This window comes from Cydia amplana, chromosome 14 (assembly GCF_948474715.1).
Source record: "Cydia amplana chromosome 14, ilCydAmpl1.1, whole genome shotgun sequence".
NCBI classification, from domain to species: Eukaryota; Metazoa; Arthropoda; class Insecta; order Lepidoptera; family Tortricidae; genus Cydia; species Cydia amplana.
In genome coordinates, this window is record NC_086082.1 from 6614255 (window position 1) to 6638235 (window position 23981).

The window sequence follows — 23981 nt, forward strand, 5'->3', positions numbered from 1 at the left end:
AAGTCTCATAGTTACACGAAGCTAAACTAACAACACTAACAACATTACATGAATATTTATCTCCCTGTATCATTAATCGGCCCGTCAAACCAAACACGCCCGGACAGCTGAAGCGTGAACTCATTACAGCGACAGACCTGAAACTACATCTTATCGGCTCTTACACTCAATTACAGTGACATTACTACGAAGGGAACGAGTGGGCAGAGTTAGTATGTATAAAGTACTCTATCTGTTCAAAAAATCTCACAGGCAAAGGTAAAACTGATGATATATGCTACAAGGGCACAGCTATTCTCGATAAGAAAGAGATAGTCGTAATTTCATTCGAGATTTGAATGCCGAAAGTGAATTCCTAAAAGTTCTAAGATAGGTTACTGTGTTCAGCCTTTAAACTGTGGAGGGAGCGCCCAACAAGTTGCCTAGAGTAGCATGAGATGCCACCGCGCGTAGACGCGAGCGAGTGCGCCGAGCGCGCTACTCGCGCCCTTAATATCTCCTTATCAATCCTTATCAGACCTTATCACTTACTCATCGCAAACGAACTCCGATCGATTCAGCACACTCGCGAATATCCCGCTTAATATGTGAGCTTTAATTATGATCATGATCAGGAATATTGTGTTTAATTTGTGTGTTTATGTGTTATTGGAATACGCGAGAGGCCAAGGTAAGTTGATAAGAGTGATAAGCTTTTCTTTGCTGAAACTGGTACGTGATAACTGAAAACGTGTTAGGCGTGTGTTTGTTTAATGTGATATTGACATAGTTTGACGAAAACTAGTAAACTTTCTGTACCTAACTTATCTTTTGTACGAAAGTCACTCACAATAATAAGTTCTGATATTGCATTACTTAAGTATCACATAGGTACTAAGAATAGGTATGCATATGGCTGAAGTCTGAAGAAAACACGTGTTCAAATAAGCAGCGTCTTTAATCGGTTTTACAGGCTGAAATAAAACTCGTTCTTATCTACGTGGCTTCAAAAGGAGTGATTTATTTTACATCCATGTCTAAACTAAAATATACTAAAATAGACGTAGACGAGGCGCCACCGCTCCGCCACCTGCCACGGGCATTACTTTACTAAGATAGGAGATATGCTAATATAGATTGACAGTGTTATTTATAAAGTGTAAAACTGCAGGAAGGGCAATGTGCTAAGGCGAAAATAATTTGATTGACGCGTGTTAGGATGGTAGCTATCGCAACAAATACTTCGATGTAAAAATGATTAAACTGTATAAAATATTGAATTTAAATATTTATATGATATATAAGCAAAATCAACAACATCCCACTGTTTTCCATTTATCTACATGATTGCTTTTACAGCTTTAGGAAAACAATTGGATTACTGCAGTTTTACAGTACCTACATAAATACATAGGTAAAAAAATGGATACTGTTTGACTAGGTATGCTTATATTATATGACTCTTAAGTCATGTATGTGTGATGCATGTTTCATATATTATTTAGGTAGGTTTGAAAAATTCTAATGGATCAGATTCTATTAGGTATTTTAAATGTTTGTATTTAGGAAAGTTGGTTATTTTTAAAAGAAATTGTAAAATTTTGAAAAAAAAATCCCAGTAATAGGTAAGGTAACAAAAGTACCTAAGTACCTATCTAAGTGAGGTACTAAAAGATACTTAGGTACCTGGTCTACATAAACACCAGAATAATATAGAATATGTAGGACAGTAAAGTAGGACAGCGCCCTATGGCCCGCCTGGGAAATGCACCAACTTTAGCAACTGTAGTTGACATTCGTAGTATATTTCCTTCGAATACCTATAATTTACTGCTTTAGCCAGTTTTCTAAGTGGCCTACTTTTTTCCTGTCTGGATCATTTCCATTTAGGTACCTACGTTTTACGGGATGCAAATTATTAATATAAATCTGTGCGTTACCAAACGGTCACCGCATCCTCAATTAAATAGTCGTTACTATGGATGCGTGTCTAATCATTTGGTGCAACATCAACATCCTAATCCTTTTAAAACAATAAGTTTGTCAGAATCGGCTCAATAGTTTTGACGCTACGGCACACGACATAAACAAAAAATAGACTGCTATGGAGTTCCCTTAGTCGAGTCAAAACAAAAGTTATAGTAATACGAGACACGATAAACAGAACATCTGGCCAGTAACAATAATTAAAAAATAGTAACAAAATGAACAACCAACCAGTAATTGACGCAATTAATGTATCAATGGGCGTTATCACCCCGATCTAAGCCTTGTCCGAGCCGTATGGGGCACGTGTGATGTTTTAATAAATTATATCTATGTATGGTAAACAAATGTATTATTTTTATAGTTTATTACACACGCATATAAAGTAGGTAGGTAAGTGTATCTTCTATTTCCAAAAGTATAAGCGCCTAAAATAATAAGCATCATATAAAAATACCCCTCCTAATTTCGAAGATATCGAAACAATTGTACATGTACAATCATGTGTAAAAATAAAGTGTGCATTGAACCGTCACGAAAATATGTAACCACGGCCCGCACCGGTTGAGATTGTGAAATTTATATAAATTCTATTAAAACATTACACTATTATTACAAAGGTAGGTATATAAGTGATATTAAAGTCAAATAGCGTTCTCTATCAGTCCAGTATAGATCTGAGCAGAGGTAGATACAGGACTAATGGAGGCTTATAAGACACACGAAAATCATAAAAAAACTATAGCTGGTCAACCAAATCTTGTCAGCAAAAAAAGGCGCGAAATTCAAATTTTCTATGGGACGATATCTCTTCGCGCCTACATTTTTCAAATTTGCCGCCTTTTTCTACTGTCAAGATCTGGTTGACCAAGTATAATAATGTTTTTCATCACTAGAGCCCCAATTACGACAATTACCTGTCTTCGGATTTGTCATTAATTTGGGAAGCCCATTTACTGAACAATTTATTGCTTTACACGATGTCGGCTGTCGGCTCCTAATTCGCCAGCTCCCAATAGAGCAACTTTGGTACACCACCGTTTAGGCTGATTTAGTACTTGCTGGAAAAGTACTGGCAATGTCGTATACCTAACTATAATGTTATTAATATTTGTTGGGTTTAACTGGTATTTTAGTACTTTAAACCTGGAAATGGTCATTTTCAGTAGGTATTCTCGACAATTTTGTAAATAATGCTTCGATAGGATCGATTGCAAAGTAGGAAGTATTCGTAGAGAAAGCGCATTTACACGTGCGCTTATGTAATATGACTGCATTATTGTCTATGTCTATGAATCTCCATTCATTGCCTAGTTACTAGAGTTTGACCACGTTATGTTTTTATGTTAAGTATCGCGCTCCCATGCATTGTCACTAAGTTGGTACAAACTTATTGTAGACGGGCTCTATACATATGAAACTAAGTTAACCTAGTCAAAAGCAATCTAAAAATAATTGCTCACAAAGTATGTAATACCATTTTCCATTGCACACACATGTATACCTACTGATAAAAGTAAACACAATGCCATCTGCTTGTATCGATAGTCGCCGATCGGTGACGTCATCGTCGCGCCAGTGACTGGATTAATCTAAATCAGCCTTAACACCTCACCCCGCAACTTTACACGCCCACACTCGTAAATTACAGCGACGGAACGTAAACAACGTTACCACAACCACATAGGTACCACTTGCGGATATATATCGTCTACTTCCCAAAGCCCATTAAGCATGCCAGTGATTATGCTTTCCCGAGTACATACAATTCATTGCAGTCAATTCGAAATATTTTTTGTATCGTATTAAAACTGCTTTTTACTCGACTGGCGAAGGAGGGTAATTAATCATTTTTTTTTAAATTAGTTTACTCGTATCTGGATGGTTACCTACAAATTTAACCGATATAATTCAAAAATTAAATTGTTAAATAAAAATGTACGCATCTCCTCACTAAAACTCATATTCACATCTCATGTCCCTATTTAACTACCTATTGAACTGGCAATCTTTATTTCCTTACGTTTCCCGTGCATACGTCGTCTATTTAGGTATATGTCTGTGAGCGACGCAACCTATTTGGTGGTTGATTTTACTTCCGCGCGGACGTCAAGTGGAGACGCGGCTAAAATAGAGAGTCCATATATAAACAGTCTAATTTAGAAAGACAGCGACAGAGGCGACATTCCTTTGCCGCTCCATTGAAATGTTGAATTTGGTAAGGATTTATTTCTTCGGCTTTACATATAAAACATACCCATGGCTGCCGACGGACCTAATTTGCTGAAGATTAGAAAGTGTGTCTTGTAGTTTTTTTAACTTCCTAGTTAAAAGTACAAAGTTAGTACCTTGTACTTTTGTACAGATGTAACCGGCTAACTAGAGCGGTAGAAAATGAAACTAGGTTCATATAGTAAAACAATATAATATTAAAAATATGTACAATAAAATAAAGTAATTTTCGTCAGTACGTAAGCCTAAACAAATAAAATATCGTCACTGGCCTTAACGTTCTTGCATCCCGATCTTTGTCGAACCAAACGATCAATTCTGGCCGCGGGTGCTACCGCATCCGATGTCGTAGGCTCAGCAAGGTCCACGCAGAGAAAAACTTCAGCAGCAAATATCCATCAAAAGAAACAGCAACAGTAATAAGTACCTCTTCAGTTTTAAGGCAGAAGTAAAGGCTGCAACAATCGTACGTTCTTAGACGTCGGGTCGGAACCTAACCCAAGCCTCATTTCGTTACAGGAAACCAGTGACGTACAAATAAGACTTGGATTAGGTTTAATTTAAACATAAACAGAAACTTAATACTATATATACAATAATACAAATATTACCTGCATTAGTGGCAGCCTTCGTATATAGTTTTTAGTACAAATCATAAGCATCGAGTCTCATTTAATAAATAAAATCAAAGTTGTGCAATTTGCAACAGAATTCCAATTGAATATTGATGAGAAAAAACAAAAGACGGGCGAATGGCTTAGTTTTTATTTTACAACCGGCCAGTGCGCGCGGTGGCTGCACTATGCAGGTTTGCCATGTTACACAGAGAGGTAGCTAATATTAAATCTCGCGCAACCATAGCGCCCATAAGTATCGGACACAATTTTTTCAATATTTTTATAGACCCTTCAAAATGTTACTATTTTTTTTGCGTATGTATTTTGCAAGATTGTATTGCAAGTGGCTGTACTGGCTGTAACAAAGTTTGTTATATGTATATCTTTCAATAGGTGCTTAGTTAGCATACTCATTGGTTTATTGATTAAAAATTAAGATCCCTAAATGAATTATATTTAAATCAAGTTGCAAATTTATACTGTTTTTCCTAGTCCACTCTACAAGTTATGGTTTTTGTATTATTAAAATTATTTTAAATACCCCGACTCGATCGTTTATTCGACTTAATAATTCACGTATTATTAAGTCGAATAAACGATCGGGATGTTTTGATCCAATTTTTGATTTTCGACCAGTAAAAGGAGTCGTTATTAGTCGTCGTCCGAGAAGGAGATCCTCGAAACATGTCGAATGTTTATTCGACTTAATAATACGTGAGTAACCCGTAAATAATTTTAAATATGTTCGACTCTCACGTTTCACGTCAGTTTTATAGTAAATATGGTTTGTATTCTTGTAAAAAAGTAATATTGCAGTGTTGCAGTCGCATGGTTTTATTACAATATGCTTCAATAATTTCTGTTCCTCTACGAAAAAAAAAGTCAAGATTGGTACCTAAACCTTATTGCAGTCAACTAGTGGTCAGTGAAGAGTGCTGTTGGTACTAGAAAGCCGACTTCGTTTACTTAAAATTAACGAGTGGACTTCGTGATTTACATTCGCAAACACATGCCGGAAAATGTAGGCTGCACATTAAATCTGTGGCGAGTTTTAGTACTCAGCTTGTGACGGGCTTGAAGACAAAATTGGGCTCTTATTCAGATACAGTCTCATAATTAAAATATTTAGCTATGTACCTACAACAGTCGTACGAATGCGTGAATTTACATGAACCTAAAATCCAATATATATAAAGACAAATTTATAAGTAGGTACTTTTTGGGCTATTTATTCAAAAATACATAAATTTAGCAAGTTTGAGAATTTATTCGTTATTATTTAAGGTCCAATTTGTATGTGTTCCTAAGCAGAGCGCGTTACGCACTTAAAAATATAAAGCATAGAAAAAGGTGCCATGAAATAAAAATATATATATGTACCTACCGCATGGATTTTGTTTCTTTAATACCTAGGTATTTAATATTACTGAAATAAAATTGCAGTTGCATTAGAGGTAGTTTTCTGAAACTTAAGTGCCATCACGATTTTGAAAACCTAAATAAACTGCCTGTGAGACTTGATGTAGCGTATAAGTAATATAAATACGCAGGTTGTTCCTGCATCAGTGTGAATGGTAGAGTTTATACGTTTCTCCTAGCGTAAGTATCTTTTGCATACTGACAAGTAAGTTAGATGGCATATGAATGGACTAGCTACTTTCCTATGCACTTCAGAGGCATTCCTCACGGATAGAACGTACGTATAGGATTATTTACATATAAGTATATAGTCCCTTACTTTCGACAATGCTATATTGTCTAGTGTCTCCCTAAGATGGAAGAAATGGACAATGAAGTAACGTGTGTTTATTGCATTTGTCCTCTGTATGCCGATTTTATTTAATTTTTCCTACACGAGCTTTTCGTCTCTCGACATCGACAGTGCTGACTTAATTGAGCGTTCAATTCATGCATAGGTTATTGGTAGTAAAAATCTAAGATTGCTAATAAAACTCAGTATTCAAGGGTCTGATGTATGCTCTCATCCACCCACACAGTTAATTTAATGATTCCACTCAGTATCTTTGAAATTGAAAGTTACGATATTGCCATGCTGAACACTATACAGAGTATTACCTCGGTCAATCTCGCTTTTAGTTTAGATTAGTATCTTCGTCAGCATTTCCGCTTTACTAATAAATGGAACCATAATATTATTTAGTTATCATATATCAATCTGCCAAGCGACTGGTTCTGTAGCAAACTTTCCAACCGTAATGCGATGCTTTAAAAAGTGACCTAACTACTTATTTCTAAGAATAAAGACGGGTGTGCTCTACCGTTTTACTGTTTTACTCGAAGTTATGAATGGATCGTCGTCATCGTTTGTTACTTCTATACTACTCGTACTACTCTACTACTAGGTACTTTGTTTTTAAAGCCTTTAGACAGGCTTTGAATCTGTATTTCCTATGCAAAAATACCTACTTATAAATTATGAGATAATCGGGTCAATACCATTAACATTACCAAAATACTCATTTGTTCATCCTATTCACATTTTAAACAGACCTAAATATTACTTTATTTAGGAGTTTATCCTACACATAACATGATTAGAAAACCCCATATCATTAAAATCACTGATTTTCTCGTTCACGTTACATCGCTCATTTCTAATTGCTTACCGTCGGACAATAAAATTCGTCTACTTTTTGCCTTTTATATCATTAAATAAATAAAACCTTACTGTGACGACATAAGGTGCCCCGATGGCCAGGAGTGTTGATAGGTTAGTACTAACCTAACTAAGACACCGAAGCTGCTCTGAGCCAAGCTTATCATAGTTTTCTTTTACAGTGCCTCAACAAATACAGAACAAATTGGTGTGCATCGAGCATGATTCTTGCGGCGCGTGCCTGTCCGCTGCCTCGCACTGTCGGTGGTGCGCGGACCCGTCTTTCAGCGCTGCTGCCAGATGCAATGATGATGAGAGGTGAGTTATTAATGAACAGTTGTATCTAAGAAATAGAAGGATGCCTTTCCCTTAAGGATATCATACAAGCCTAATGCCCTGGTACCTAATCTGGTAACTGCACTACTGGCAGATCATGCACACATCCGAATTCTGTTTATTTTGAATGTTATCTTCCCATGTTGATCTTAATTTTTTGTGAAATAAGTCCTTGTTTCGCTAACTAAAGGAGGAACAGATAATATTTAAGTAAAATATATACGTACTTACTACATGTACTAAAATCATCAGCATCTGCTGCAGTTAGCAAAATTGTTTATTATTACAAATGCTAAATTGATCCTTAGTCAGTGACTATTACTTATTCTGTGGTCAGAGTTAATAATAATAATAATAAGCCATGTTAAAAAGTGATGTAAAAACTCTGTCTGTGTATGTCTGCGGCCCAAAATTGTTGATGTTGTAAGTTCTCCACAAAAGGATTAACTACTAAAGATAATTCTATTAGATATGTTTTAACGGTACCTCTATTTAGATTATGTGACCTTTACGAAGCTTATGTTAATCTCTTGTTATCTTTACGAGTCTCTCGTATAAGGATAGGTTGATGATACGACATGAATTTTTCTAACCACTGTACTATACTATATATTAGTACAAGTTACATTGCCTTGCATAAAATAGCAATGAAAACGGGTCAATTTGTATACAAACAGAATGTATATACTCCAAATGTTATTTGTAATTCAATTATTTTTCAACTCGGTCTGGGAAAAGACTCGTCATTAGCTTGATTTGTCAACTTCGACCTCAATATCTCATTACGATTTTAGTCATATTCTTGTTTTGTGGGAATTATCATCATTTTACTAATGTGTGCATATTTGGAAGTGACCGTTTATTTAGATGTGTTTCCGGTTTCTAGTAAGTATCCCACACGTTTAATGCTAATTTGTAAATTAATAAGGGGTGTATACCTACCTCCATTTTATTCAAAGAAAAATAATTAATTTGATTAATGTCAATGCTATTATGGATTGTCATATGGACGAAAGCTTAGTTCGGATTTAGAAAAAATCCGAAAATATTTTTTCCGAATTTGTCTATTCCGAAAAATCGAAAAATGGAAATAAAGTAATTTGGTATTCAGAAATTCGATCTTTTGTAACTCCGGAATAGTGAAATTCGTGATTTTCAAAATAAGACTTAAACGCACTTTTTTAAGTCTAACTAACCAATATCCGAATCGGAACACCCCACTATCCACGTGGTCTTGTCTGTCCTACCCCTAGAGTGTATGTAAAAAGCCGGAGGCGCGGAGGGGAAGCAGCCCTCGCCCGCCGCAGGCGAAGGGGCTGCTTTGCCCGTAGCGCCGGAGCAGATGCGGAGCACGATTCGATAAATTCTGTATTAAAAAAATGGGGATATTTAAAATAGGAGTCACGTCAAATTGGAATTCAAATTTTCGGAATAATGGCATTTCGGAATTCGTGATTTGAAAAATCGTAAATGTTAAATTCGGTGTTTATCACTATCGGAATTTTTATATTCGGAATTATATGGTTCGGAATTTAAAAAGATCGTCTTTTTTGCTATTCGGAAATATACACTTTCGTGATTTTCATCGTTCCTAATTACGACAGTCGGAATTTTTATGGGTCAAGCATTTAAAAAACGGAATAATAAAATTCGATATTCTAAAATTCGGCATAAAATATTTCGGAATTATGTAGTGTACCCGGCGGCGCCATATTTATGCAAATTAACTTAATTAACGAAACACAGATGTCCTTCCATTTTTATTCTCAAACACTTAATTAAGTATTTCCCGATGCCAAAGTATTAACACTATGTTTAATTAACTCTGATAACTCCATAGTCTAAAGCAGCAGGCGTCGGGCCGCACAGCAGGGGACTAATTACCAACATTAATGGTCAATTTGTTATTTAGTATTAAGCTTTTAACACGTTGCGTTTGCTCTTTGCCGCGTTATCTCAGATGAAAAAGCTGTGAGATAAGATTTACAAAAGGCGGGTCTTTTATTGATTTGATAGTTTGGTAGACGTTGCATTAGCGCATTCTTTGGAGCCGTCCGGTGCGGTGTGGTTGTGAGGTCCCGTTTTGTTCCCACGTTCCGACGAACATCGGCCGATGCCGATGTTCGCTGACATTCGGGCTGGAGTAGTGACGGGAAACATCAATCATCCAAAAAATAATAATAAATCACAAATAATGTTCCTTTGTTTATTGCACAATAAAAATATACAATTACAAAAGACTGACTGAATCGGACTTAATAACGGAATTCTCTACCAGTTAAACTTTAGGCCAAAGATTTTTAATTATTATTTGCATAATTTTTGTTTATATGCGATACCAAAATAAAATGTTATACAATAGTTAAAAATATTAGTAGGTACCTATGTACTTCGCGATATTTTGACATAAATGTTGTCCAAAAAGGCCATAACTCCCGTAACTTCGATGCAAGCAGCGTAAATGATTATTGATTGTGACTCGGATGTTTTGGGTTGAGTGTAGTCGAACAAGTATTATCGTCGGAAACATTCACGAGAATGGCACATCACTAAATTCGACTTACTTACCAAAAACGTCGCATCTCCCGTAACCACGATCAACGTGATTGATAAATGGTCGTGTAGCTTACACGCTTTAACTATTCGGTTTTACGTGTCACCCTTGTAAGGTCAATCCTGGTCAGGGGCCCATTTTTCGAACTGTGTACTAATATTGTTAGTGTAATAGAAAGGAAACTTTTGAATTCTACATTTAGTGGACGAATATTACCGAGAAATAGGCCGAGTTTCGTCGGGAATATCCACGGGAATGGTACCTACATCACTAGTCTCGATGGTCCAAAAAGGCCCGATCTCCCGTAACCACGATCAGCGTGATTGATTATTGATTGTGCTTACACGGCTGACTCGGATGAGTAGTTTTCAATGGGTTTGTTCTAAACACCGTGGGCTCATCATTTCGTCATGAGCAGGGGTCGGACAAAAAGTGCGGATGACGTCAAACCACTTATAGGATGATTTCAAATAGTATTTTTGATTTTCATAAACAATTATCACTTATCATTTATCAACCTCTTTATTAAACGATATCGCCACTTGAAATGAGTAAGTACGTTTTTGACTGACGCATTGTCAATCAGATGAACAATAAATTGACTTCGTTATTGTTTAGCTATTGTATCTTCACGATTATATTTAGCTAAAATTTAGCTATAAAAGTATAATAACATCAAATTATCTTTTTTTATTTTTACTAATCTTACCTACTGTTCCCACTTTTGACTATTAAACCTATTTATCTGAGGATCCCACAGACTTGTTCTAAGTGTTCTAACTAATTTCAAATAATTATACCTTATGGTAACAAGTTTAGTGAAATTTATTTTATTCACTACATCACCCTACCACCTGATGTATTATTAATTCCATGGATTTATTTACGATTATTTTGTTACTTCATTAATACTACTTTGTTACTACATGTCACACGGAAGTTTAAATACAAACTCAAACATCATCCTGTGTGCAAGATTACGTCATTTTTACGTCATCCGCACTTTTTGTCCGACCCCTGGTCATGAGCCTAATTTTTGTTTGTTTGTCCGTATCATTTGAAACGTGAGAATATTTGGATTTTGTAGCTTCATCCATCTTCTGTCATCGTAGGTACAGGCTTACAAATAAAAACATGGACCACCATAAAAGTATATCTATTTGGAGTTACTCGTAGGTATACTTATTTTAAATTTTAAGGAATCTCTTGCTTCATTGGTAATTTGACTGAGCGTACAAAAGGCATGTCATAAGTATTCACATTCCTACTGCATAGTTTTTATGAACAATAAGTGTCGCCCTGTTAAAAAAACCTCTCTTAAACGAGTAGATATACTCTAGCATGACTCAATGGCTTCTATTCCCTACATGACCAAGGTTACTCGCATCTGTGGCAAAACACTTGACTTTACTCACTAAGTTTGACACATAATGTACGAGTTAACAAACGAAAGAAGTACTTTTTTTCTTATACTTGCTAAAATGAACTAAGGGTCCGCTCGGCTACCTAATCCCAAGTAATGGCATTGGTGCTAGTTTTTACGCAAGCGACTGCTATTAATCAATATCAAATGACATTTCGTAATCAACTTCCAAACAACTCAATGTAGGTGCGCGCCGAGGTTCGAACCCGCGACCCCCGATTTGTAAGTCAAAATTGCAGGCTCAATGCAAAATTCATAATGAAAATTTCTCAATGCCTCACTTTTCTTAGTACGGACAGTACACCTACGGATATGGAGGTCGCGTTGTTATCACTTATCGTATTGGTTAAGACATCATGTAAGACAGCAAGTATGTGAGTGCGGAAGCCACGGGTGTATTAATAAATTTGTTGGTCAATTTATTACCTGACCTACCTCCTAACGAGCACTGCTACCGGAAGTGTGAATAGATTTTTAATTAATTGTTAATTAAAATATGGATCGTTACGAGCTTTCATTAATGGTTAAAATCTTAATGTGGGCGGTTAAAAGCCTTTTGAGGTCTCTTGCATACTGACGAAGGAACTTTACAATTAAAGCACCTATAAAAATAAAAGCTATTCTTATAAAGGTACCCACCCTTTTACGTTTTTGAATGCCGTTAACTATGTAAAAACCAAGATTCCCTACCTATTTCCTACTCTTTACATTTAACTACCTCGCATTTGTCGAAAATATGTAGGTTTTGTTTTTGTACATTCAGTAATAGAGCAGCCTTTATTGTTGAGAGTGTAAGAGCGTGTGCAGATCATTCTGACAATCTCGCGGCTTTTATTCAGCATTAATTCCTTAGGCTTAGGTTAACCTTTTCGACGCCGTGTCAAACACAAAAGCTGTCACGCTGACGCCACGTCACCGAAGTGTCAAAACTGTAATTGAACTTTATGCATATGCGCGTAGGTCTATGGCGTTGAACCTACGGTGCGGATATATCAGTCATTGGCGTCCAAAAGGTTAATACCTATTTCTCTCTCTAATCAGTCTCTTTCATTTAAAAACTGGTGGTTGAGTAGGCCTGGCAAAGAACATTGTTGCAAGTGAAAAGAACTGTCACTGCAATGTTCTGTTTACTCATCATAGGTACACTGTAAGTATTCGCTAGGTGCACGACTGGTGCTGCCCTCATTTTGGCAGACTTTCTACGTTAAATCTTATGGAGTAAAATTAGTTCAAGCGGCTGCCGCTAGTACTAATGTCAGACCTGTGTTTGTGACGATCAGCGCCACTTCCCCCTCCACCGACTGCGCACCTATTGGCATACTTACCTTAGTTTACTAATTTAACGCATCATCAAATATTAATGTTTTCAGTTTAGTGGCCAGTGGCTGCAAAGAAGACATGATCCAGAAGCCAGCGAAGCCGGTGTGGCAGGTGGCCGAGAACCGGTCACTCCAAGACGTAGACTCTAACGACGTAGAAGCAGTGGTGCAGATACAACCGCAGAGGGTACGGCTGTCACTTAAACCACGTAAGATCCTTTGAATTTAACCGTATGCGTGTGGGTCAAATCGAAAGTCATGCTAACGTGTCAGTAGAGGTCGGAAGCCCAACCAAGTTTCAAGTGTTTGGGATTTTATCATGTAGTAAAGTTAATCATAAAAGCATCTGCCATATCTCTCTATTCCTTTCATTTCTGGACGACGTCTAATTTTTTTTTCCCGGCTGTCACTTGGAAACTCTCGAACCACCGAACTTTTAGATTTGTCTGTTTTTCTTCAGGCGTTTATAAAATTATAAATCCTTAAGCTGAAACATTTCCGGCTCCATTGGCAAAATAATGTAACGCAACTGGCGTCCTGTCAACTTATTTTACGGACCGGGTAAAAGATCCGGAATAAAAAAATCCCATTATTTCCAGGAGAGACGGTGAAGGTAAAGTTCTCATATAGACCTGCGAAGAACTACCCGCTCGACTTGTACTACCTGATGGACTTGACGTGGTCGATGAAGGACGACAAGGAGACGCTGGTGTCGCTCAGAGACGACCTGCCGAGCATGCTGAAGAACCTTACTGATAATTTTAGGTATGACTGGATTGACCTGCAAAGTTAAAAAGGCCGCGCTCTTGGTGGGCTATTCGCAAAACTCCATATAATAAGTACTTACCTAGAATATATTATTATGAAGTGTCATTAAAATTATAACAGGAACAAGTTCTTATATAGAAACTCGTTTAAAAATATATATATTATGACTGCTGGTATAGGTACTATGATTGGACAAAGTACGAGTAGGTACGAATGGCACTATTAAATCTGCCATGAAATTACTGCACCTTGAATTATAGGCTAGTAGGTAACATGATGTCATCTAGACTCTAGAGAGTCTAGAGGAACAATTACTCATTAATTTGTTTATTTTCAATGAAATACTTAGTTGAATATCAATAATCATCCTTATGTTATGTTTATAGAATCTATCTATAGGTACCTAACTATATTAAGACGTAGATTTTTATTTATTTTGAAGAGATTAGCAAATTAATGAGTTTGATCTTATTCTTAATCCGATTCTTTAAAATGTTAAGTAGGTACAAAGTTTCTAGCCTAAACTACATTTAAGTCTTTGTGTTCAAACAAAGTTTAAGGTCAGTATCATCTGTCATTAATACATGTTATTAGTATTCTTCTGTAGCTAACCCATGTTAATCTCAATTTCAGATTAGGTTTCGGCAGTTTCGCGGACAAACCGGTGTTGCCGTATATAAATATCGATGAGAAACGCCGTGAGAACCCTTGCAACGTCGAAGAGGAAAAGTGCGAACCTACATACAGTTACCGGCACCATCTCTCTCTCACTAACCAGGTAAGTGTTACCATGATGACGTGATATCTCCCTTGATTCTACATGCCTTATTTGCCTATGCATGCGTAGCACAACGGAGGACTGTTCCTAACAAATATGCACATATCTATCTATACTATATCCCATGTCTAATTAATTATTAATTTGATGGCTTTGACGCTATAAACTGATTTCATAATGAATTTCATATTGTATTTTTTTCTACTAAGGCTAGACTACGGTATGTTAAGTCGGCGCACTCGATTCACTTTGTTACTCGTATTTTTACAGAAAATACCTTTACGTCATTACGTCACGTTAGTTTCTTATTAAATTATATTATATTGTGTGCACGCGCTTGAATCTACTATCGGAGAAAAGTACCTAATTTCCATGAATGTAATCAAATAATTGAAATCCATTTTATCAGTTTCCTGACATCATAGAGCCTAAATAGGGAAGGTAATGGATAGACGTGTACATTACTAAAGAACTCTTTAAAAAGGCTTGGTCGAAGTCACGCACATAGCTATCAGAATTGTAATCAGACAACTAATTTATAAGCCTGTCTAGCAGTTCAGCGCATGTGACTGCCCTTATTAATAATAGTAAAGTATACATGCCAAATATAATCTAATTTATTATGAGCTGCTCCATTTGGCAACGGGTCAGCGGTTCTGTTTAGAATTCCGCACTTTGCGGTTTTGTTACGCACTTTTGCTAACACTAACAAACTGTATTATTTGAGCAATCGATGTAAGTATACGTACTTACATTTTGTATGTGCGATTTTATATTAACTTCAGAGATAAATAATTACGTTTTTTGTATCCATTTTTGTGTATTGCTACATAAAGCTGGCGTGAAATAAGGTACCTAAGCTAAATTAATTACTAAAACTCATTCTCCAAACGACGGCATAAATATATTTCCTTTCACTTTAAAGTAGGTTAAAATAAACTTTTACTCCATTACTTCATTCATTCGTTTATTTATCCTTCATTGTCCAGGTGACCGACTTCATCAAGAACGTAAACGACAGCAAGGTAACAGCCAACCTGGACGACGCGGAAGCACAGCTAGACGCCCTAGTGCAGGTCGTGACCTGCGGGGACAAAGTCGGCTGGGCACGGCACAGCAGGAAGATCGTCATCCTACTGTCTGATGGGCTGCTGCACACCGCGGGAGATGGGAAGCTTGGTAAGAATCAACTGTCTTTTTTGACATATGCCTTTCTTTTCTTTGCACATCTATCATAATAAGTCTAGCATATAACTAGCATAAGTTGCGTTCTCGCCCGCGAGTCCATACTTGAAGTCGCGCTAGACGTATGGAGTCGCGCGCGGGAACGCAACTCACGCTATATCTAGTCAGTTCCTTCAATGAGTTCTAACTTGATTTGTTTGCGTTTTTTTCCCAAGGAGCAAATTTCGCCATTTTCTTCGTACATCAGCGGATTAGCTTAATAATAGTATACTTGTTATTGCATCGCCTTGAAAGTTACATAGCACTTATGCCAAATTTCAGCTCAATCATACACCGGGAAGTTACGAAATTTGAAATATTTGTATCCAGCAGTTAATCTAACTAAACATACGCAGTGAAGCCAACATTTGTTCATATTATTATTACATTATTAAATTTTCATTTGAAAAGTTATGGAAGTACCGAATCCCGAATCTACGCTCAGAAACATACGCAGTAAAGCTAACATCGACTCTAAATCGCATTGAAAAAGAATCACTTTCAGGGTTACGTACCTACTCGTAGTTACGTTACTGTTAGTGACAGTAGCAGTGACAGTAACGTACCTTGTGTACTTACTTTCCAATTTCAAGCCAGAGAGCAGAGTGCAGAGTTCCTTTGGTGTTGACATATTCTAATGTTTGAATGTTATGCGGAAGGTTTCCAAGCTTCCAAAGTCACATACGTAAGACCAAGGTACAGTTGACGGCAATTTAATCTTTACATTTTTCTTTTTATTACAATGGAGTAAGGTGCACAAATATATTTGACGTCGACTGTACATACCTAATATTATCATAAAGGAATACATATATTGTAAACTCTATGCACTATGATAAGGGCCCTTAAGGGCTCTACCTGAATGCTACCGGTTTTTATAGAGGCTATAAAAAGCTCTATTTGAGCCGCTTTCATCAACATGACTCTAATCTGAATTTATGTTCAGGTGGAGCTATCAGGAAAAACGACGAACAGTGCCATTTGGACGATAATGGATATTACACCGAGTACTCCATTTATGATTATCCGTCGCTCGCCCAAGTCTATAGACTCTTAGATAAGTACAAGGTAAATAATGTTTCCTCTCCGGATTAAAGCTTTCGTTACACAAAGTCCGGCCAATGTATGCAAGCTGAGCCCACTGTTTACAACTTTACATCGTTATGATCTCGAATAAAGATGTGGTTATTTTTAGGTGAACGTGATATTCGCCGTGACGGAAAGAGTGAAGGATCATTACGACAGCATTCACCAGCTGATGGCCGATTTCACGTACGTCGCTAAACTCGAAAGTGACAGCTCGAACATATTGAAGCTAGTCAAAACGGGTTACGAAGACATCGTGAGTGTCGTGGACTTCGAGGATGACTCTAGTGCAGGGCCAGTGAAGGTCAAGTACTTCACGGATTGTGGAGTGAAAGGGGGCTCGCTTATAGAGTCTACGCGGTGCGCCGGCGTCGAATACGGCATGACGCTTAACTACGAGGTCCATGTCACATTGGAGTCATGCCCCGAATACAAGAAGGTAGTCAATTAATTACTATCAAGTACCGCCTCTGTTTAAGTATTCTGTAGCTGAACGCAGCGCATTATTGTTGCGTCGTATCAGTTCCGTTACGTCCCTCACGTGCGTTCGTACGCTTTGAAGATGCACTCGAAATGTACACATCAAAATAATTCTATTCTGTTATGCATTAACGCATAAGCAATAGGAAATATTTCAATTGAAGACAGCGCTAACATTATGTATTCTAATCAGACATCCACGTGCTCTTTCAAAATGCAACTGAGGGTTAAGGACCCTACTGTATAAATGTTTGTGCGTAGGCATACCTATTGCCTAACCAAATCGGAATAGTGGAGCCGTGAACAGTTCACAGCGCCTTAAAAGTATCAACTCCAAAAAAGGCTCATGCATGTAAATTGCGTTCATAGACTATACATAAAACGAACACAACGGCCTTTTAAACTATTAAACATTCAATTTTACATACAATGTATATCTAACAGTAAACTTCAGTTAAATCTAAACCATCCAGGAAGTGCGGATCAATCCATACGGAAAAAGATGCACTAAAGTTTATGATTGGGTGTTAACACAGATTGCACAGACACACTACACTGTAGCACTCAGTAGAGTATTCATATGCGGCTCGGTTTATTATGAGCCGTAAAATTTCAGTTAGATACAGTACTTAAATCTTTGCTTTCTGTTATGGCAGCAATATAATGCATATGTAGATACGACTAAAAAATAGAAGCAACATTGTTGTTTTGGATCAATTCGAGATTGTTTATTGACTGCACGTGATATCAACAATCTTGTGGGCAGGCACCCCACAAAGTAGGATATGAAGTACTTACTTACAGAAGTTAATAGGTACTGTCAAAATCTATATGGACCTTCTAGGTCAATGCATTTCGAATATAGACATAGCAGTCAATTTCTTTAATAGTGTGTAATAAGGTAATAACGAATTGTTAATCAGTCGAATTACTCAATTAGACTCCACTGTGTGACTGTGTCATTGGGTTCAGATTAATTTTAGGACAACGTCTAGAGGACATTTACATGTTGAAATGCGATTTACTTCCCATTATTTTAATTTCAATAAATCTATATAGGTACTCATTTCATCATTAATTTAAAGATATTATGAAAACCGTAGCCTTATATGTATGTATATATGACGGTGTGGCAGGTAAATATTATTACGGCAGTGCAAAAACCGTATATCTAACTTTCATACATTGTAAAATTCCAGTCAAACCAAACGATACGCATAACGGAGAGCCAGCTAGGCCAGGACTCGCTGCAGCTCGAGGTGGAGGTCCAGTGCGGATGCGAGTGCGAGACCAACACCGATCAGGACTCGCGGACTTGTCCGGCCAACTCGCACCTCGTTTGCGGCGTGTGCCAGTGCAATAAGGGATGGTGAGTTCATTATAAAATACGGGGTGTTTTTTCAACCCTTAGCTATATTTTGCGAGATGAATATGTGAGTAACTTTTACTTTGCCCAACCACGGAATCGTGAAAAAAATGGCTTTTTCATATAGGTACGAATATTTTGGCAGTGGCAGGATATCGATATTCGACTTTGGGAGAGCCATTTTTTAGTAAGGGTAGAACAAAAAACCAGTATTTAAGGGGTTGAGACATTTCATACACCTCGAGCACCAAGAGCCTCGAACATCGAAAATCGAAATTTCTCTATCTACTTCCGATAGATAGCGCTAGAAAATGCAGATAAATTCGAATTTATGAGGGTTGTGCATCTCAGAGTTTATAAATATGTACTTGTAATAGCTAATTATTAATTAAAACAATACCTCTGTGGAATGTGGATTCATCTATTAATTATTTAGCTCTTATCTAATCTAATTATTATACATCAGCTTAATAAAAACCATGACACTCGCAATTCGGATCTTGATGACAGAACATACACTTTAACTACGATCAGCAGCAGAAGTATGTAATCGGCGCGAAGTGTTTAAAATGTTTCTACTGCAAACTTATTGTTAAAAGCTAGGTGTTTTGCAGAATTTGAAGCGATGTTGTACGACGTAGGGGGTCCAAAGTCGGAACAGGAACCACCTACTTACAATGTTACGGCTTGGTTACGGCTCTAGGCAATTCTCCTTCATTCCGTGGTATAACTTGAGTTCCAGAAAGAACACAGTACTGAGTTTAAATTTCAGCCTTAAGTTTGAAAAAATACGGTTCCATTTCAAACGACATATTTCGGCTAGAAGCTTGCAAACGGTTTTGTTAATTAGACCGCTTTCGTAAACAAGACTAATGGGCACGTAAATTTCACGTAAGTGCCAATAATTTTCTAGTTTACAGGCTTTTCTAACATTCAACAAAAGATAGGGAAATTGTTGGTACTTATTTAATACAGCTGCAACATGATCGTTATCATGATTATTATTGTTTTATTTATAAATTGGTCAATTTTATGTGGTTAAATGTAATCTATAATACCTACCTATTATTAACACGGAAGACTATACAGGATGAAATTGTTATATCTGACCAAACTCTGAGTGGTGAATATACATATTATTATGTATTTAGGTCATACTTAACAAGATTTACTATGGGACCAACCCCGAAACCACGAGTAAATATCTGCCGTCTCATAATTTTGGGTCGATGTTTTCTATAGAATAGCTGTTTTTTTTATCATCATCATCTTCCTCGCGTTGTCCCGGCATTTTGCCACGGCTCATGGGAGCCTGGGGTCCGCTTGGCAACTAATTCCAGTAATTGGCGTGGGCACTAGTTTTTATGAAAGCGACTGCCATCTGACCTTCCAACCCAGAGGGTAAACTAGGCCCGTATTAGGATTAGTCCGGTTTCCTCGCGATGTTTTCTTTCACCGAAAAGCGACTGGTAAATAGATTAGATTAGATTAGATTTCTTTATTTCAAGATGAAAATTACACTATAAATTTGCTACAGTCAAAATTATGTTTATCTTCTTATCATGATCAAATAAAATGATATTTCGTACATAAGTTCCGAAAAACTCATTGGTACGAGCCGGGGTTCGAACCCGTGACCTCCGGATTGCAAGTCGCACGCTCTTACCGCTAGTCCACCAGCGCTTCTGTTGCAAGAAAAGTACAGTCAGCGGCAACATTTGTGTTTTTGACAAAAAACTAACTAGACTTATATAAGACCATACATTATAAATTAGTGAAACTAACCGTGAATCATTCAAAACTGTTAAAAAAACTTACTATTACCGTAGTACTATTATATATTCTGTGCTATTACCCAGGTCTGGCCCGTCATGCGACTGCTCTATAGAAGACGAGGAGAAATCAATGGCTCTGATCGCGCAGTGCCGCGCGCCGAACGCGACGAACTACATCCCGTGCTCGGGCGCCGGCGACTGCATTTGCGGCATTTGCAACTGCGACCGCGGGTTCAACGGGAAATACTGCCAGTGCAAGGCGTGCGAGATTAATCGGTTTGTCTCTTGTTTTCTTCTATTGATAGACAAAGTCCTAACCCAATTCAGAAATCATCCGGTATGGCTCAAATTAAGCTCTTGATGACCATTCCGAGCAATGGGCCAACAGTTATTGACAAAAAAGTAGTTACTAATGCGGGTTCTTCTACTGATTTTTTTGACGTCAGAATTTCTTAACATTAGATATCGGTAAATAAAGGTAACAAAATAAATTCGCGATAGACCCGATTGTAAATGTGATTAACACAATATTGCTCATACTATTTTTTCAGGCGCTTGGTTGCAATAATTTCAATCATGCGTATGGTGGGTTTTTATAATGAAACGATACATTTGTTAAAACCTGTTGCATTTAAGAATACTGGTTGGAATTACTTATACTTAAAGCAAATCCGAACGCTCATGGCTCATTCTTTCCGCTCACGTAGTAACCAGGACAACCAGCTAGAAAAATATGTACCTACCTATCGTATTTTTTATAGAATTTCAGAATGTTTCTCGTAAGAGCACTATCAACTTACAACAAGTTACGCTTAAGTTGACCAGAGGATGACCCCTGTGAAACTAATTTAAACTCTTATCTCCAGGGAGAACGGCATAGAATGCGGCGGCGTCGGTCGCGGTGACTGCGCCTGCGGCCAGTGCGTCTGCGTTGAAGGCTGGAGCGGCAGCGCGTGCGACTGCATCGACAGGAACGACACGTGCATCGCGCCGGGGGGAGGGGAGGTGTGCTCGGGGCGCGGGGACTGTGTTTGTGGTGAGTTAGAGTGGACCTTGCGTCCAGTCCGTACGGCACAGAATACGGCAGCACGTGTGACTGTTTCGCCGGTTACGACATGAGCTAGAGTAAAGTCGACCTTATGTCCAGGGCTTATGACATACAATGAGACGGCAAGCATCACGGGTATTGTTACGGCGCGGCGACTTGATATACGGCCGGTGCATCTGAAATATGACCTTTTATTTGCTGTCCTTACACGGGGGTGACTCCACCTCCCCCCCTCCCCTTGAAACTAGCATTAAGCCTCAAGTCTAATTGCTAATTCTATTCCTCTGTATTTTGACAAATGAAAATTGCATTAGTCTTGGTAGCTGATAAATTGATAATAATTATATTTCTTTGATAGTAGTTGATTGGTTTATAGCCGATGTACAATATGTGTATAGGCGAGGGCCTCTAATAATTATTCTACTCGCAATCTCAAATATTTTTAAGCCTCTTGATCTTTGTTAACAAACCTTAAATTCAAATAGGTATCGACATGGTCCTTCGAGCCGGATTGTAAAAGTTCTCAGAACAGACTGGAGTGGAATATGTAGGTTACTAATAATTGCCTTAATCGTCAATACCTTTCCAATATTTAGGTCGTTGCGAGTGCTCATCCTCGGAGGAAGGCAGCAGGTACACGGGCGCGTACTGCGAAACGTGCGCAACGTGCGAGAACCCACTCTGCGCAAACGCAGAGCCCTGCGTCACATGTTTCCTGTCTAAGAACTGCACTGAGGTGTGCATCATTGGGGGCAGCAACTATACTGTGGCTGAAAAACTCTCAGAGACAGGTGAGGTCTTCATTACTCTTATTATTTCAGTTTGTTCTCAGTCGTGACTCCAGCTACTGATCCCGGGAGTAACATCCTAAGAATTGGTCTAGGTGCTCTAGGTTATAGATTTTAGCCCTCTCTGCGTAAATACAGAGCCCTACGTCACCTTTTCCAATCCAAGAACTGTAGGTACCTAATACTGAGGTCGTGAGGTGGGCATCATTGGAGGCAGCAACTATACTGTGGCTGATGAGAAACTCTAAAGAAGAGCTAAGGTTACCTAGGGTATCTATATGGCATAACATAGATCTGTAGACAGATCTAATGTCAATAGGTAACTGGACAATTGTTAGTAGGTATTGATAATTATCTCTGCATTTCTGAGTTATCAATTGAAGTTATTAGGCATCATAATTACTTGGTTACACTAACGTCAAATTGTCAGCGGTCGATGAAATAGAAGTCATAAAAAATAAACCCCAAAAATATGTTTCGAAAAACTTTTTCATATCAAACGCCTTACTAGAAACTCTCGGCAAAGTCTCGGCAGAACGCTATATAGATACGTTCCTAAAAACCAAAGCTGGTGCGTTGATTTCATCGCATATATAGATAATTCATTAAAAATATAACTGTCCATATAACAGTACCTAGTGGTCTTTATGATAATCATTAGTATTCACAACACCTTAAATATTAACAGCTCATAATGACTCAAGAACAGTTTTCTATTGAGTAAAATCAAATTTTCTTAATCAAGAACTTTATTTCCTTAAGACTCTTCATCATATTTAAACTTAATCATCTTTTTATGAACAAGCGGGAATCAAGAAAGTGACATGCATGTTTGAGTAATGATGGTAGAAAATAGGTTAATTATGATCTGTTACTTTGTGGTCGTCCGTTGGCGACTCGAAAGCCCCTTTAATCGTTACGGTCGCACAATGCGGTTTGTGGTGAACAAATTACTGTTAAATTAACTGCCTTTCACACTATTAAAATTAACTTCATTAGCGAATGCAGATCGCCATTTCAGAAAGTTTATTAACGTGAGTTAACTCTAGGTGTATGAATGTTTATTACCCATACAATTCTACATATGAAATTACTTATTTAAATGTATTTTACCTATGCACTCCCTTTAGTTTGATTAAATAATTTGGAGCAAAATGGCGAATTGTTTTACAGTTACGGAAGGCAGCGAGGAAGTATCCTGCATACTCCGAGTAGAAGAAGGCAACCAGGAATGCGAATACAGGTACACGTACAGCGCCAGCGCCCAAGACATGGTCGCCATGGAAATAGTCATCCGCTCCAAGCAATGCGGACAGCTGACGAGCGCCAAGCTCATGACCAGTGCCCTAATCATCATGGTCTGTGTGATAGCAGGTGGTATAGTCATTATCATGGGCATAAAGAGTGCACAGATAGTGTCAGATAGACGCGCATATGCTAAGTTTGTCCAGGAAGCGGAGATGAGTAGGTTAAACGCTCAAGAATTGAACCCGCTGTATATATCGCCGATCACTGAGTTCAGGTTACCGGACAGTTTTCCTAGGGATAAGAATGATTAGTTTGAAAAACTTTGAAGTGTGTATATTATGATGGATGGGATATGGG

At 37.7% G+C, this 23981-nt stretch overlaps 1 protein-coding gene across 1 annotated transcript; it reads left to right on the forward strand.

Annotated features, from left to right (window-relative positions):
• Nucleotides 1-338: 338 nt before the first annotated feature.
• LOC134653993 (integrin beta-nu) lies at nucleotides 339-23981 on the forward strand. Its single transcript, XM_063509363.1, has 13 exons — nucleotides 339-670; nucleotides 7614-7749; nucleotides 13115-13272; nucleotides 13663-13828; nucleotides 14465-14609; nucleotides 15599-15788; nucleotides 16780-16901; nucleotides 17029-17358; nucleotides 18599-18768; nucleotides 20625-20816; nucleotides 21407-21576; nucleotides 22185-22379; nucleotides 23550-23981. The coding sequence occupies exons 1-13, from the start codon at nucleotides 601-603 to the stop codon at nucleotides 23933-23935; spliced, it is 2430 nt and encodes an 809-aa protein (XP_063365433.1). The 5' UTR covers nucleotides 339-600; the 3' UTR covers nucleotides 23936-23981.

What these genes read in the sequence shown, in the direction of transcription:
- LOC134653993 (XM_063509363.1), top strand. Translation starts at nt 601, where the DNA reads ATGATCATGATCAGGAATATTGTGTTTAATTTGTGTGTTTATGTGTTA. An exon ending in GGAATACGCGAGAGGCCAAG is followed by an intron (nt 671 to 7,613) that starts GTAAGTTGATAA and finishes TTTCTTTTACAG; the next exon opens with TGCCTCAACAAATACAGAAC. An exon ending in CATGCCCCGAATACAAGAAG is followed by an intron (nt 17,359 to 18,598) that starts GTAGTCAATTAA and finishes GTAAAATTCCAG; the next exon opens with TCAAACCAAACGATACGCAT.